Here is a 16,241-nt window from a genome sequence, read left to right on the forward strand (position 1 = left end):
GAGACAATTCAGCCTGGAGAGAAGGAGACTTCAGGGAGACCCTTATTGTGGCATTTCTGTACTGGAAGGGCACATAGAAAAGATGTGGACAGACTTTTAAGCAAGGCCTGTTGTGACAGGACGAAGAGTGGTGGTTTGAAATTGCAAGAGGGGAAGTTCAGACTAGATAGAAGGAAGACAGATTTTAAGTGTCAGCAATGAAACCTTTGCTCAGGTTCCCTAGAGAAGGGGTGGAAGTCCCTTCCCTGGAAACATCATTTCAGGTCAGGTTGGAAGGTGCTCTGAGCAACCTGCTGTAGTTGCAGATGTCCCTGATGACTGCAGGGGAGTGGACTAGATGACTTTTAAAGGTCCCTTCCCACCTGAAGTGCTTTGCAATTCTCAGTCAGTTGAGGCCATGATAAAGCATGAAGTGCTTCAGGATGCCCTTATGCAGACTGGGGGAACTGCTGATCATTCTCCTTCTCCTCATGCAGTAAACCTGCCTGATAAGTTACAATTTCAGTGATAACACTGAGGCTTGACACCCATCATTTTTCACTGCATGGAGAGAATGAAGAAGCTCTTGAAACAAGAGACATGTGCAGCTCCTTCTAGCCTTGATGCCTTGGGTTCTCCTGTGGTTCGTGGCTTATTTGCAACTGAAAAATATTCTTTAAAATTAAAATGTCTCTTTTTTTTCTTTCCTTTGGCTGCTGCTATTTCTGACAGACTGATTAGCAGCTCTTTCAATAGAAGGAATGAATGTCTAAAAGACCAATTTGTCATAGCAGCTCTATTGAAGCTGAATCTATTTTTCTAATCTTCCTTGTGTAAGGGAATCAACTGCTTGTCTAAAACATCAGCACCCTTTCAAAGATGGAGATAACGTTGTACAACCCGAAGTGTGGGAGGTTCTTTTGGTTCTTTAACTTTGTTCAAGATGTTGTGACCCCAGGGTCACTTGAGAGGATCTGGTTGAATTTGTTAAACAATGCACAATTTCAAATTGGCTCATCGTGAAGATGAGGCTTAGTGGGCAAGGGGCAGGCTCTGGATGTGGCCTTCTGGATTTCAGTAAAGCCTTTGCCATGTCCTACAGGATCCTCCTGGAGAAACTGGCTGCTTGTGCCTTCAACAGGTGCACACTTTGCTGTGTGGAAGGGAAAAATTAAAAGGGAAAACCAAACAAACTCAAACTCAACCAACCAAAAAAAACCCCACCCCAAAACTGATTGAAGGGCCAGGCTCAAAAAGTTGTGGTATATGAAGTTAAATCCAGGGGTCAGTATTGGTGCCTGTTGTGTATAGTATCTCTGTCACTTCTTGAGATGAGGGGATCCAGGGCACCTTCACTAAGCCTGCAGATGACATCAAGCTGAGTGTGAGTGCTGATCTGCTTGAGGGTAGGAAGGCTCTACAGAGGGACTTGAACAGGCTGGAACAATAGGCTGGGACCAATGGCCTGAGGTTCAATAAGGCCTGGTGCTGCTGTGTGCTGCACTTTGGGTCACAGCAACAGTGCAAGCTAGGCTTGGGGCAGGTTGGCTGGAAAGTGCTCTCAAAGGAAAACAACCTGGGAGTGTTGATCAACAGCTGATTGAATGTGGCCAGGAAGGCCAACAGCACCTTGGCCTGTATCACAAACAATGTAGCTAGTAGGATGAGAGAGGTGAGGATTGTCTCCCTCTACACAGCGCTGATGAGGTCACACCTTGAGTGCTGTGTTCAGTTTCAGGCTCTTCACTACACAACACAAGGACACTGAGGTGCTGTGGGCATGTCCAGAGAAGGGCAACAAAGCTGGAAAAGGGTCTAGAGAACAGATCTTACCAGGAGATTGTTTAGTCTGGAGAGAAGGAGGCTGAGGGGGAGGCCTTCTTGCTTTCTACAATGACCTGAGAAAGGAGATTATAGTGAGGTGAGTGTTGGTCTCTTTTCCCACGTAACAAGTGATAGGACAAGGGGGAACAGCCTCAGGTTATTTCAGGGGAGGCTTAGGTTGGCTATTGGGAAAAATGCCTTTGCTGAAAAGGTTGTCAAGCTCTGGAAGAGGCTGTCCAGGGAAGTGGAGTGACCTGTCCTGGAGGGATTTAGAACATGTGTAGTTGTGGTGCCAAGGGACATAGTTTAACAGCAGGCTTGGTAGCATTAGTGTAATGATTGGACTCAATCTTGGAGGTGTTCTCCAGCCTAAATGATTCTTTGATTCTGTGAAGTATTCTCTTAGGATGATCTGATGTTGTGTTGGGGTATGAAGAATGGGTTCCTGATGATGGTAAATATTTCATCCTAACTTCCTAGTGTGCCCATCAGGGTAGAAGGCATTATCAGATTCCAACTCTTTGCAGAGACCTCACTCTGAGAAGGATGTATTGGTGGTTATTCAGAATTATTACAGAGCTTCTTGCTGTTGTGAGCACTGAAGCTCTAACGATGATCTACGCCTGCCTTCTTCCTGAGCACTTGTGTAACTGACTTAGCTGTTCTGCAGGCATATGGGCAGAAGATCTGCAGAGGAACTGGGGTTTGTTTTGGCTTTTAGTAAAAGCTTGCTTGCTAGCAGCCTGCTTGAGATTGCACCTGTGCTGCTAGCTTGTTGTGAACTGGCTTGTAACAGATAAGCATTCACAAGACACAAAAGCCTGTTAAAGCATTCCTCCTAAATCATTGCTTCTGTCTCAGCGATCCAAACTCTGCTGTTCCCCAAACATTACACTTTAAGTGAAGAATCTTGGATTGGCTAAGGGAAATGACTTACATGCTTGAATACTTAAATACTTCTGAATGCAAACTTCCTTAGAGGTTTCTCTTTTGCCAACAGGGTTCTGAAAAAGAAATTGAAACTTCAACTGGGAGAGCTTCTGCAAGTGCCCTCACAAAAAGTGAGCTTCCAGTTGCAGCAGAAAGGAAGCTGTGCTCTGAAGCTCGTCGAAAGGAACCTGGGTATGTACAGATCTTGTGGGTTTAGCCAGATGAATCTGCAGTTGTGTGTTTAGTACAGTGCTGCTGCCATGCAAGCTTTAATGGGCTTGTGGTTCAGATAGTAATGTGGGAAGCTTTCTGTTCCCAAGGTGGAAGCGGCAGCTGGGTGTTGGCTGTGAGCTTGGGGTGTGGGGTGGCCATTTTAGCATTGGCTTCTGCTGCTGCTTCTGCTTTTGCTGTGCTTTTCTGCACAACAGCTAAGGTGGTTGTCCATTGGTTATTTCCACTGAACTCTTTTTGGGTCACTTTGCCTCCCAATCTTTGTGTGGGGGGCTTTGCTTGTGAGAGCAGGCTGTCTTAAAGCAGGACACTGGGCAAAGCTTGAAGTGAGAGTCTGCAGCTGGGTAAAAAGGTGGTGGTGGGGAACAATGCAACCCCACGGTCATATCCTTTTTTACTCCTAGCATAGCTGTGTGGTGGAACAGGCTGTGCAGAAAGGTCATGCAGTCTCTTTCCTTGAAAGCTTTCAGCATCTGATGGGACAAAGCACTGTGAAGCCTGGTTAGACCTCACAGCTGACCCCAGCTGGAGCATGAGGTTGATCTGGAGACCTCCCGAGTCTCTTCTGACCCAAACTATCCTATGATTCTATGTTAGAGAGTAAACAGCTGCAGAGCCCAAACTTGCCAAACATTTTAGTGCCTTTGTGTTGCTCAGCCATGCATCCCCCTCCTTTTTCTTTTGAGCTGTCTTTCTAAGCTGCCTAACCATGACTTTTTGGTGTCAATGAATTGACATAGCAGTAGAACCTTTTGCATACTTCCCTTTTGGAGAGTCCATAGAGCTGTCAAGTTCTGAGCAGAACATACTTGAATGCCTTAACCTTGCTGTTCTTCAGTTCATTTCCAGTTCTTTCACTCTGGGATGATCTGAATATGGCATGTAGTTAGACGTGGCATCTCTGAGAAGAGTCTGGTTCTTTAGTGAAGCATATGGAGGGGAAATTCAGATTGTGGAAGTGTGTGTGTGTAGATATAAGTTAGGGTGCAGATATCTATGCCACAGGGATGCTTTCAGTATTATTTCTGGCTAAAATGTGTTGCCCATAAAACTGAAGAGAGTGAACATCTTTAGGATCTTTCCAGTTTTTCTGTTTCAGTCTGAGAAAATACTCTTGCTAACTTGAAGTATGCAATCAATGTATCCAGAACATAGAAGCAGAAAATCATCATCTCTTTAAATCCCTTTTTCAAATCAGACAAAGTGAGATAATTCGAGGAGTCTATGCACCAGAAAACGTCTACACTTTTCCTCCCACAAGAGTTGGGGAATCATGCACCTTAAAGGTCAACTTGAGGAATAACTCCTTTACAACACACCAGGTAAGTTTGGCAGAGTTTGTTTTAAGCAGTTTCTCAGAAGTCCTTTCAATAGGTGAACTATGCTGTTTTGGTTGTTGTTTGGGTTTATTTTCTCTTGCCAGAGGAACGCAATAGTGATTAGCTCAGTCTTAGTTTGTTAAATTCAAAAGTCAATATTATACAGTGGAAGAATTTTCCTCTTTTGTCTCACTGACTTGCTGAGAGTGTTTATTATGTGTGTGCAACTGAAAAAATCTCAACAGATGATAGCTTGCATGGATTTCTTATCCTGATTTGTTTGATTTCTTCAACTATTAAAATACTGAGGTGTGACTTTTATCTTCACTACGCACAGGTGTGGGTGTGCTGTATTTTTGAACCCTGGCTCTCTGCAAAGCTGTATTTTAAGTCACCTGATTTATCTTAAGCATGTCATAAATAGAATATGCTAAGCTTAGATACACTGCACTTTTAAGCATTCTGTATTAAATTGCAGCTGAAATTTATACATCCCAGAGAGCCTTTCTACATCAAGCACTCAAAATACTCTCTAAGGTGAGTGATGCTTATGCTAACATTCTCTCCTAACAAAAAAATTAAACAGATAATTCAAGAGAAGTATTTTCTCTGTGTACAGTGCTGAAATGTAGCTAGAAATTGCCAATGTTCTGTCTGCCTAGTTACAGGTTTGAGGTGGGGAGGGGGTGAGGGTGTTTCTTTTGTGGATTTTGGGGTGGGTTTTTTTGCTAAGATGTACTTGGTTAGAAGCAGAAAAAGCCCACACAGTTATTTCTGCATCTGCCAATTTCTTCCCTGCAAATTGTTCCTAACAGTGCTGCTGCTTTTAATGCTAAGCCTAATGCTTCATTTAACCATTTGGCATGCTGTGCACAATCAAGTCATTCCTTCCATTTATACTTTCTGCACAACAGACCAAGCAAATTGCCTTCATCATGCTTCTAATTTGACAAACCTGCAGAGCTGCATCAAAGCTTCTCTGCAAATGCAAGGTTTGAGTGGCCAGTGGAATTGCCTGGTCACACCAAGCTTTTCAGCAGATTACCTGCATAAAAGGAATTTTCAAGTTGGTGATAACAATCCCTCAAAATAAACTCACTCATCTTTGGAGTTCATTACAAGTATTTGGCAGTCCTATTAGTCATCTCTTCAAGAAGGGAAGCATCTCTTGTGCTCATCTGCAGCAGTGAGGCTGTCAGGAAGGTAGAAACGCAACCTTTTCATTACAAGTCATGTAGCACAGTTTCTCAGTGGTTAAACAGGCTTCTGCTTTTAAGAGGGGGAAACTGAGAATACACAGAAGAGAAAATGTGAGCAAATGAACAAATGCAACTAGGTGTTCCAGCTCCTGAGCTGGTCTAGTCTGCTAGTGATACTTAGTGTTTACTATAAAGAGAAGGCTGTGGTTTTGTTAGCCACAGTTGTTCACGGTATTCATAAGGCCACTTCTCGGTGCAAAGTGCTATAACTCCACTTAGGCAGGTGTTCAGTGTGCTATTTACCTGGCAAATATTTATTAAGTAGGTCACATCAGATTGCACAGAAGCTGTTTTATAGAATCATAGAATGGTCTGAATTGGAAGGTACCTCCAAAGGTTGTCTAGTCCAAGCCCTTCTGTAGTCGGCAGCAACATCTTCCGCTAGATCAGATTGCCCAGAGCCCTGTGAAGCCTCACCTGAAATATCTGCAGGGATCTGCCTCAACCACCTCCCTGGGCAACCTGTTCCAGTGGTTCCACTACCCTCATGGTAAAGAACTTGTTCCTAGCATCCAATCTAAAGCTGCTCTTCTCTAGTTTGAAGCCATTGCCTCTTGTCCTATCACCACAGACCTTTGCAAACAGTGTCTCTCCATTGTCCTTGTAAGCTCCCTTCAGGTACTGGCAGGTTGTTATTAGGTCTCCCTGGAGCCTACTCTTCTCCAGGCTGAACATCCCCAGCTCCCTCAGCCTGTCCTCATAGCACAGGTGCTCCAAACCCTTAATCATTTTGATGGCCCTCCTCTGGACCTGCTCCATCAGCTCTGTGTCCTTTCTGTACTGAGGGCTCCAGAGCTGGACACAGTACTTGAGGTGAGGTCTCAGCAGAGCAGAGTGGCAGAATCATCTCTCTCTATCTGCTGGCCACGCTTCATTCCAAGCAGCCCAGGACACCATTGGTCTTACAGCAGTGGCCAAGATGAAATCTAGCCAAAGGCAGACAACTGGCTAGATCTGTCCAAGACTGTACAGCTGCAGGCAAAGGACAGGATGACTTGATTCTCCCTGGAAAAAGATGAGTGGTTTCACTGGAAGACACTTAAATATTTCAGAAGTGTTCTTGAGGACTGATATAAAACCATGTGCTGTATTTTCTGTGAGAGATGTTAAATTCCTCTTGCTCTGTCCAAAGCAAACTGAAAACTCCGTTTACCATTTCTAACAGTTGTCAACTGAATATTCTTCACCATCTGCCAACACTCTACAATCCTTATTCCTAGTAATTTTGGCTTTTTTTCAGTTGTAAACAGTGACCTTCTAGCTTTTTTAATTCATTTACTTGAAGTCAAGATAACCCTCTGAGGAAGCTTTCCCATTTAAGACCATAAGGCACAGAAGAGTTACTTGAGTTGGATAGATGCTTTTAAGAAAGTGTTTAGAGAACTTGTTTAAATGGCTTTTATTTGAGAAGAGCACCAAGGAGGGTTTCAAGAAAGCCAGCGTTAACTGTTTTCATCTGAACCAGATGTCTGACAAAGTAATGTTCTGAAGCAGATGGATGAGAAAACTTGGAGGAACTTGGAACATTGAAACTAAAACTGTAAGGGTCAACAAAAGAAGAAAAAGTTTTCATAATTGTCACCATTCTGGTTTGAACCACAGAGATGTCATTTAGGTACTGTTATGTCTCCTGCAAAGAATGGGTGGGAAGGAATTCTGTCTGGAATTCATGTTCAAAAGAGGAGTTCTGTTTGTTCCTATGTAGAGGATAATTATTTTTACTGCAAGGAGAGCACTTTTAACAAGGCTATTCCTGAGTGGTAGATATGGATGAAACATTTAAAAACAGCTTTTAAAAGTCTTTGGCTCAAGATTCTGTTTCTGGAAGGACTACCAGGTTATGCCTGTCTAAAAGAAGTTTGAAAGCTGAGGTGTTTCTATTGAATTGCCTTCTGAAGCCATGTATAAGAGGTTGGTTACAGCATAGTAAAAGAAGAACATGGAACTGTTAGAGTGAGTCCAGAGGAGGACCACAAAGATTATCAGAGGGCTGCAGTAGCTCTGCTGTGGGGACAGGCTGCAGGAGTTGAGGCTCAGCAGCCTGGAGAAGGCTTCCAGGAGACCTTATAGTAGCCTTCCAGTATCTGAAGGGGGCCTGCAGGAAGGCTGGGGAGGAACTATTGCGAAGATTGTGTAATGACAGGGTGAGGGGTGGTGGCTTGGAACTGGAAGAGGAGAGATTCAGGCTGGATGTTAGGAAGGGCTTCTTTACAGCAAGGGTGGTGAGGCACAGGTTGCCCAGGGAGGTTGTGGCTGCTCCCTCCCTGGAGGTGTTCAAGGGCAGGTTGGATGAGGCCTTGGGCAGCCTGTTCTTGTGGGAGATGTCCCTGCCTATGGCAGGAGGCTGAAACTTGATGATCTTTGAGATCCCTTCCAACCTAAACCATTCTATGATAGTATGTTTCTTTACAAAATAATTTTTGGCCTTGCTAATGAGATTTGTGTCCAGTAGCCACCATTCTGGATGTCAGAGAGGCACTAGTAATTGGCAGTAGGTCTGGTTACTATGCCTTAGAGGAGCTTACCCATACTGTTCCTGTCATAAAATCATTAAGGTTGGAAAAAACCTTTAAGATCATGGAGTCCAGCCGTAACCCAGCTACCATCTCCGCTGAACTACATCCTGAAGCACCACATCTCCACCCTCCTTGAACACCTCCAGGCATGGTGGCTCCACCACCTCCCTGGGCATCCTATTCCAATGTCTCCCCACTCTTTCAACACAGAACGTTTTCCTAATGTCCAGAGTAGACTTCCCTTGGCACAATTTTCAATCTTCTTCCTCTCATCCTATCAATAGCTGAGAGAAGAGACCTACACCAGCCTCACTCCAGCCTACGTTTAGGTAGTTGTAGAGAGAAACAATAACTTCCCTTAGGCTTCTCTTCTCCACACTACCTCTTGCTGCTCTTGAGTTGAGGACTACAATATTAGTTTGTCTATGAAATAGGCTTCAGGCATCCCTGACTTCTGAGAAGTACCACTCGAAACCGGCACAGCAACCTGCACAGGCAATGTAGTGTTTGTAGAGTGAGTTGCTGGCATAGTGAAAAGTTTGAAGGAAAACTTTTTCAATAAGAGAAAAGCTGCTAATTGCAGGAGGATTCTGGTTGTCCTGACACTGTCTGTCTTTACTAGTTTCTGGCTGCTAAGAACAGTCCTCCAGACAGCTTCATTTCTAAGAGCATTTGTGTGATGGTGGAGGCCAAATTGCTCTTGTAGCTGGGGTGTGAGCTCTCCTGTTTTGTTATCTGGAGAAAACTGGAGTAACATCATTCTCTTGGGATTAGGAAGCATGGTGAGCCTTCTCCAGATGGTGAGAAGTCAACTGACTGCTACAGAACAAACTCTTGAGTCGTGTCATAGAATGGTTTGGGTAGGAAGGGACCTTCAAGATGATGTAATTACAGCCCCCCTACCATGGGAAGGGACAACTCCCACTAGACCAAGCTGCTCAAAGCCTAATCCAGTCCAGGCTTGAACACTTTCAAGGAGAGAGGCATGGCCAGCCTATCTGGGCAACCTGTTCCTGTGCTTTTTTCCCCCAGTATCTACCCTTTTTCACTTTGAAGCCATTATTCCTTTTCCTGTCACTGCCTGCCCTTGTAAGAGGTCCCTCTCCAGCTTTCTTGTAGGCCACCTTCCACTATCAAAAAGCTCCAATCAGGCATCTTAAAAAGAGAGATACAGAACTTCTGTTCAGTTTGAGCTTGGTTACATGGTTCTTTTCAAATGTTTAGGATGTCTAAACCAGCTCAGATCTATTATTTTGGAGGTGCTACAGAGTTGTGCATCTTTCCTCACTTCCTGCTGAATTTGCTCTTTGGTTGTGTAAATGCTCCAGTGGCCTGGCTGTTGTTACTAAACTGTGTGTTTCCTTATAGAATGCATCTGTTACAGATGAAATAGTCATAGCCATGCTCTTCACTTAGAAAATGGATTTGGAAGAGTAAGGCTGAGTAAATATCTTCACCCCATATGTTAGGGATGGGAAAAGAGGCAGAGCATGCCAGGTTTCTGATACAAATATGATAGATTGAAACCCTGATCTGGCTCTGCACTCCTTTGCTGTATTGCTGATGTGTTGTTCAGCACAACAGAATTATTCCTTGGGGTTTCTATTACCCCAATTAAAAAGATGCAGTAGAATATCACTCTTTGTTCTGCAAGTGTGTCCTCCTAAGTGTCTTGGTTCTAATTTAAGTTTCCAGAGACTCAAATATGTTTGATAGAACCAAATAACAATTTATAGAGTGCCCTTCCCTCTTTCCCAAAAGAAAGGAATTAGGTGTAGAGAGAGGAAAAGGTTAGCACACCCAAATAAATAATCTCACTCCAATTTGGAAGTTAAAAAGAAGAAAAGTTTAACAAATTTAAAAGGTATCTGAAGTAGGGGAGTTGCAAAGGTATAGGGAAAGGAAAACAAATACAAACATGTGTAAATAGAAGCAGAGTTTTTGATGGTAAGGGGTCTGTCCACCTCATGGGTGATGGCCATGTGGTAAAATGAAGAGAACCAGGAGCAGGATGGTGATGCTGGTAAGCAGGGAGCACAGAGAGAGCGAGAGAACAGGAAGCTCCCTCTGCTTTTATAGACCTTTAGACAGGAAGGGGGAGTGGGCTAACAATGAACTACCTGAAGGGACATTGTAGCTGGGGGAGGGTGGGCTCTTATTCCAGGCAACCAGCAATAGAACAAGGGGACACAGTCTCAAGTTGTGCTGGGGAAAGTATAGGCTGGATGTTAGGAGGAAGTTCTTCCCAGAGAGAGTGATTGGCATTGGAATGGGCTGCCCAGGGAGGTGGTGGAGGCACCGTCCCTGGAGGTGTTCAAGAAGAGACTGGCTGAGGCACTTAGTGCCATGGTCTAGTTGACTGGCTAGGGCTGGGTACTAGGTTGGACTGGATGATCTTGGAGGTCTCTTCCAACCTGCTTGATTCTATGAATGAATCACTTGGTCATGTTCAGACCCACCCCTGGGGAGGGGTCAAGACCACCCAGGGTCAGGTTCAAGGTCACTCCCCCACAGGGTTAACCCTGTGCACTAAGTTATTGGAGTGATCAGGATCTGGCTATAAAATAAACAATGTAAAAGACATTTGCTAGGGTGACTGTTTTAGCACTGAGGGTGATCCAAAACAAATGAGGCTGAGATCAAGCTTACAAGAGGCAATATTTTGATATCCAGATGTAGGAGAAGGTTAAGAGGATAGACTGATTTTTGACAGGTAGGATTAGTGTAGAGGGAAAGAATATGAAAATAAGCAGATTCCAGAGGGCATTGGATAATACTAAATACTGTTAAGGGGAGAAAACTGAAGGTACAAGGCAAGCAAACAAATCTGTCTGTCTTAGCAAGGCAGAGTGATGCTGTTCTTTTTTCCTCATTCCAATGTACTGTTACTTGTCTGCTAGTGCTGGATGTTTCTGTTGGATGCTATGGAATCCAGTATGCTGCCACTCAGAGTTTCCAGCCTGTTGCTTGTATAGCTTATGGCTTTCATAGTGTTCACTCCAGGCTCTTGACAGTTAAGGCAGCCACCCTTTCCATGCACTCTGAATAGAAGCAGCATTATATCACCTGAAAAGGTGTCATGCAAGGCCCTTATGAGAGTTTTGGAGATGGGTATATTGATTTGGAATGATTCAGCAACATCTTTCTTGGTGTGCAGGCAGTTAGAGGTAATTGAAATTATTTTCACTAGCTTCAGGTTGGTGGAATTTCAGAAAGAACTGGAAATTGTAGTGGACCTGTCAAATGATTTGTGAAGGGAAAAAGGTAGTAACTTGGTTCTGCACAGGGTTTGTGCACTGCTGAGAGACCAAACTTACCTTTGTGAACTAGCAGCAGTATTGAAGCACTTGGTGTAATCAGTAGGAAAGAATGATCTTCAGGCTCAGAATCCATCAGAAGAACAATAGAACACAAGACAGACGTGGAACTCTTAGAGCAAGTTTGGAGGAGGGTCACAGTGATGATCAGAAGGCTGAAGCCTCTATGAAGTTGAGCCAGGAGAGTTGGGGTTGTTGAGCCTGGAGGAGAGAAGGCTTTGGGCAAACCTTACAGCAGTACTTGAAGGGGTCACAGGACAGCTGGAGAGGAACTTTTTGCAAAGGCATGGGGTGATAGGATGGAGGGGTAGTGGCTTCAAACTTGATTCAGTTCAACTTAGATTGGATATTAGGAAGAAATTCTTCCCCTTGAGGGTGGTCAGGCACTGGAACAGGATGCCCCAGGGAAGTGTTCAAAGCCAGGCTGAACAGCCTTTTCTAGTACGAGGTGTTGTTGCCCGTGGCAGGGGGTTTAGAATTAGATGATCTTAAAGGTCCCTTTCAACCCAAACCATTCTATCACTTCATAATCTGATCTATAAAAAGGAATCTAGTGATCCAGTGCACAGCCCATATGGTCTGGTGAAAATCAAGATTAGATGATCAGAGGGCTGGAGTACTCTCTTTTATGGAGACAGACTGAGAGACTTGGGGCTCTTCAGTCTGGAGAAGTGAAGGCTCCAAGGAGACCTTATTGTGGCCTTGATTAGAAGAAAGCTGGGGAGGGACTTTTTAGGATATCAGGTAGTCTTAGGACTAGGGGGAATGGAGCAAAACTAGAAGTGGGTAGATTGAGACTGGATGTTGGGAAGAAGTTCCTCACCACGAGGCTGCTGAGACACTGGGACAGGTTGCCCAAGGAGATGCTGTAAGTCTCATCCCTGAAGGTTTTTTAGGCCAGGCTGGATGTGGCTATGGGCAACCTGACCTAGTTTGTGGTGTCCTTCCCTGCCCATGGCAGGAGGTCTGGAACTAGATGATCCTTGGTGTGACACTTTGGGAGTTACTGCCTCTCCACACTTATGAAATCACCCAGACTAGACTCAGCCAAGCTGGAAATGAAGAAATGAAGCTGTATATTATATTTACAGCTTAGCACAAAATACAAGCAGATATACACAAATACACAAGGTAAAGGTAATACAGAAACACAGTACCTTTCCCAGAAACCAAGGTCCCCAGGAGGGGCTCCCAACCACCCTTCCACCTCTTTCCACCCCTCTACCTTATCCCAGACTTTGCCTTACGTGCAAGGTGAGTTTGGAGGATTGGCTGGAGGGGTTTAGAAAGCAGAAGGATTAGTTACTCAGACAGCAGGTTAGGGAGAAAAGTACAGGCACCAGCTGTGCTCGGAGAGCAACTGTGTTATCTGTGTTTGTGTTCTTGTTTTTATACATCTCAGCAAGCCTGAGAGTGAAGTAGACCTCACCATTGTTTCCTTTTCACAGCCTGTAATCTTACTTCTCACTAAAATACCCCAGCTAGGCTCAAACTAGCACCCTTGAGGTCCCTTCCAGCCCTGACAGTTCTGGGATTCTATGATTCAAGAGGAGAAATTCTCTCTCTGGTAGGCTTTGCTTGTCTATTAACAATGAATGTGCACATACTTGCCTTTTTTACAGATCCCATCATTACATCAATGTGCCAGTCCAGTTCAAGCCCAAAGAAGAAGGAGAATTTACAGGTCTCTTAATTGTGCTGTCGACCAAGTGTGGCTCCCTTAGCATTCGGCTGTACGGTAGCGCTGTTGCAACCTCTTTGGAGTAGTTTGCAATCATTTCTAGCAGTTTATTCCTTGGAAAAGATTTGAACTACATTTCTGTCCTGATGCCCTGGTTGTTTTGCCCTGTGCTGCTGCTTTGATGGAAGGTCTTCTGTAAGATGAATGATGGCATTTGTTTTACAGATCTGTATTCCTAGCAAGAACAGTGAGAAATGAAATTGTATGTTTTAAAGTTGCCATGTCCTAACTTATGTTTCTGCACTTTTGTTGAAATGGGAAGTTTCCTATTTCTGCATTTCTTAGGACTAGCTCCCTGCTGATATATTTTATTTTAAGCATTGTAAATCCAGAAATAAAATCTATGTGTTAACAGTTGATGAGATGTAGGTAGGACATCGAGCTGCCTGCTCCTGGACAAGGCCAGTTTGCAGAAGGGCACTTTGGAGAGCAGGGGGAGAGATTAGAGTACACAGAAGCTGATTTGTTTCCGTCTGCTGAAGCTGGGACCAGATCAACCTCCAACTTTTCACACAGGTCAGTGTTCAGCACAAACATTGTTTTTTAACTCTAGCAATATGAAAATAGTGTAAATGAGCAGTACTGCCCTCAGTGATTTGTCTGACCCCCTCTTCTGTCTCTAACAGCAGTGAGATGTTGTTGGTTTGAGAGATGACATAAGCCTGACTGCTGCTTTTGGTTCCTTTCCCTTGCATTTCATTGGCAGCTGCAGGCAGTGCATTTAAGGATGGGAGGTAGATTCCTATCTATCCTTTCATGGATTGTTTTTTGTACTTATCTCTCCACCTTTTGGAATCCATTTGGCACTGTTTCCATAACTTCATGTGGCAGCAGACTCTGAGTTCCCTGTGTACATGTATTAAAAGTTATCTTTTGTGCGAAACTGGCTTCTTTTTAATGTTGTTGGGTGCTGTCTAGTTCCTGTAGTGCAGGATTCAATAAGAAACAGTTCCACTTAGCCTTTGGCTCTGTCTGCTGTTTTATTGCTGTGGCATCATGGAGTTGGATAGAGTTGCCTTGAGCTAGAAACATAGCTTTCTGACAGCAGAATTCTGTCATAGCTTATGCACATTATTCCTTTCTTCAGGTTCGAAGTGTGAATGAAATTCCTTTCTACAGGAGATTGTTTAACTGCAGTTTCAAACAACTGAAGTTTGGGAAAACTGGGGGGAGAACACTGAAGTACCTAGTGCCTTGCCTTTGCTCAACACCACCAGGCTTATGTTTAACTACACAAAAGCTGCTGTTTGTTCATAACATCTCATTTCTCAGCCATCTCAAAGCCAGGACAGGGAAGATTGATTAAATGATGTTAAACTAGACAGCATAGAATCACAGAGTGTTAGGGGTTGGAAGGGACCTGAGATAGGTCACACAGGAATGCATCCAGGTGGGTTTTGAATGTTTCCAGCCTTTTATCATAAAGGATGTATCCCACTCATTGACCATCTTTCTGGCTCTGCACTGGATTCTTTTAGGCAGTTCCCTGAGGTTCTTCCTGAACTGAGGGGTCCAGAACTGGACACACTGCTGTCAGCAGGGCAGAGTAGAGGAGGAGGAGGAGAACTTCTCTTGACCTACTGCTTCTACTACACCCCAGCATGCCCTTGGCCTTCTTGGCCACAAGGGCACCTTGCTGGCAAAAGGTCAGCCCAAGTCTGATAGCTGATGTGTCAGTTCTGGATGAAGCCAGTGATGGTGCAAGAACTGGAGCATAGCTAATGTTTTTTTACTTGCAAAGTGAAAACATCAGTGGGGCTTCAAAAGTTTGAGGAAGTTACTTCAAACTGTTTCCATTCCTTGTCCATAAAATAAGTGGTTGCTTTAGGTAGTAAAGTTTTGTAGTCAAGGTGATGTTACTTTGAATTGTCCAGTGCTTAACGTGAAGCAGCCCTGATCTCTTCTCTGTCTTTTCATCTTTTAGGGATACAGAAAAATAGAACAGTTCTGACCAGTTCTCAAAATCTGCAGATCTGCTGAAGAGTTTAATCGAAGATACTTTCAATAGAAGAATCAGAATTAGTTTTGGGTGCAATTCTTCTCTCCTATTTGTTGTTGACACTTTAGACACCTTCTTCCATTTTTCTCCTGTTGGATGCAATCCTTTGATTTCAGACTGGGAATCATAGAATCACAGAATGGCCTGGGTTGGAAGGGACCTCCAGAGGTCATCTAGTCCAATCCCCTCTACAGTCAGCAGGGACATGCTCCACTAGATCAGGCTGCCCAGAGCCTTGAATATCTGCAAGGATGGAGCCTCAACCACCTCCCTGGGCAACCTGTTCCAGTGTTCTGCTGCCCTCGTGGTAAAGAAGTTGTTCCTAACATCCAGTCTCAATCATCCCAACCAGGCAAACTTAAGACCAAACAACACCCAAGCACACAAAAAACCCACCCCCACCTTCCACAGAAACCAAACCCCACAAACACCTCCCCCCCACTCCCTAGTACCCCGCAACGACTCTCTAAGTGCGATAAGAGATTCAGAAATGGATTATTTCTTGAAATTCCTGAGGTGTCTAACACTGGGGCTGTCTTTGTACCTGCTCAGCCTAATTGGGATATTAGTAATCATAATTATTCAACAGCTTTGTGAAGTTTTCACCTCGCTGCCTACAAATGGAGCTCTAATACATTCCGTACACGCGCTCCAGTGTGGCTTGCAGATTGTTGCCCTGGCATCTGAAACTAATTAGTGTGCAGGGAAACTCAGTGGAGGGGCATATTCAGCCCTGACTGTCTAGAAAGTTTTATTTTGACCATATGAAAGGTTAAAATGGTAAAGAGAATTTTGTGAGGGGTTTGTTGGTTTTGGTTTTATTTTTTTGGTGTATAAAGTAAGTGGCTCGGAGCAGTGGTGGCTCTTTGAAGTTGGGTGTTAAAGACTGGGGGGGGGCATTTGTGTGGTAGGAATGGCTGTCAGGAGGAATGCTGATGTATTCTTGCTCCTAGGAGTTGTGAAGGAATTGTGGGGGAGCCAGGGTTAGCAGGACTCACTATGAGGTTAGCAAGGAATGTATCCTCTATGTGTGAGGTGTCTTAACTTTCTGTATTGTAGCATCTTCAGAAAGGCATTATGGGGACAAAAGTCCTGGGTGTTTGGTATAAGATCTGTTGTCATTGTC

The 16,241-nt window shown here is 44.1% G+C and overlaps 1 protein-coding gene across 2 annotated transcripts in view; it reads left to right on the plus strand.

Annotated features, from left to right (window-relative positions):
- Positions 1-13,999, plus strand: part of CEP192 (centrosomal protein 192) — an 80,839-nt gene extending 66,840 nt beyond the window's left edge. For both annotated transcript variants that reach the window (XM_064150267.1, XM_064150268.1), the window contains 4 exons: positions 2,804-2,925; positions 4,163-4,286; positions 4,762-4,820; positions 12,998-13,999. In XM_064150267.1, the coding sequence (XP_064006337.1) occupies positions 2,804-2,925; positions 4,163-4,286; positions 4,762-4,820; positions 12,998-13,142 (450 nt within the window). In that variant the 3' untranslated portion in view covers positions 13,143-13,999. The remainder of the gene's footprint in view (positions 1-2,803; positions 2,926-4,162; positions 4,287-4,761; positions 4,821-12,997) is intronic.
- Positions 14,000-16,241: the final 2,242 nt, after the last annotated feature.

Source organism: Pogoniulus pusillus, chromosome 10, assembly GCF_015220805.1.
Source record: "Pogoniulus pusillus isolate bPogPus1 chromosome 10, bPogPus1.pri, whole genome shotgun sequence".
In the NCBI taxonomy this organism is placed as follows: domain Eukaryota; kingdom Metazoa; phylum Chordata; class Aves; order Piciformes; family Lybiidae; genus Pogoniulus; species Pogoniulus pusillus.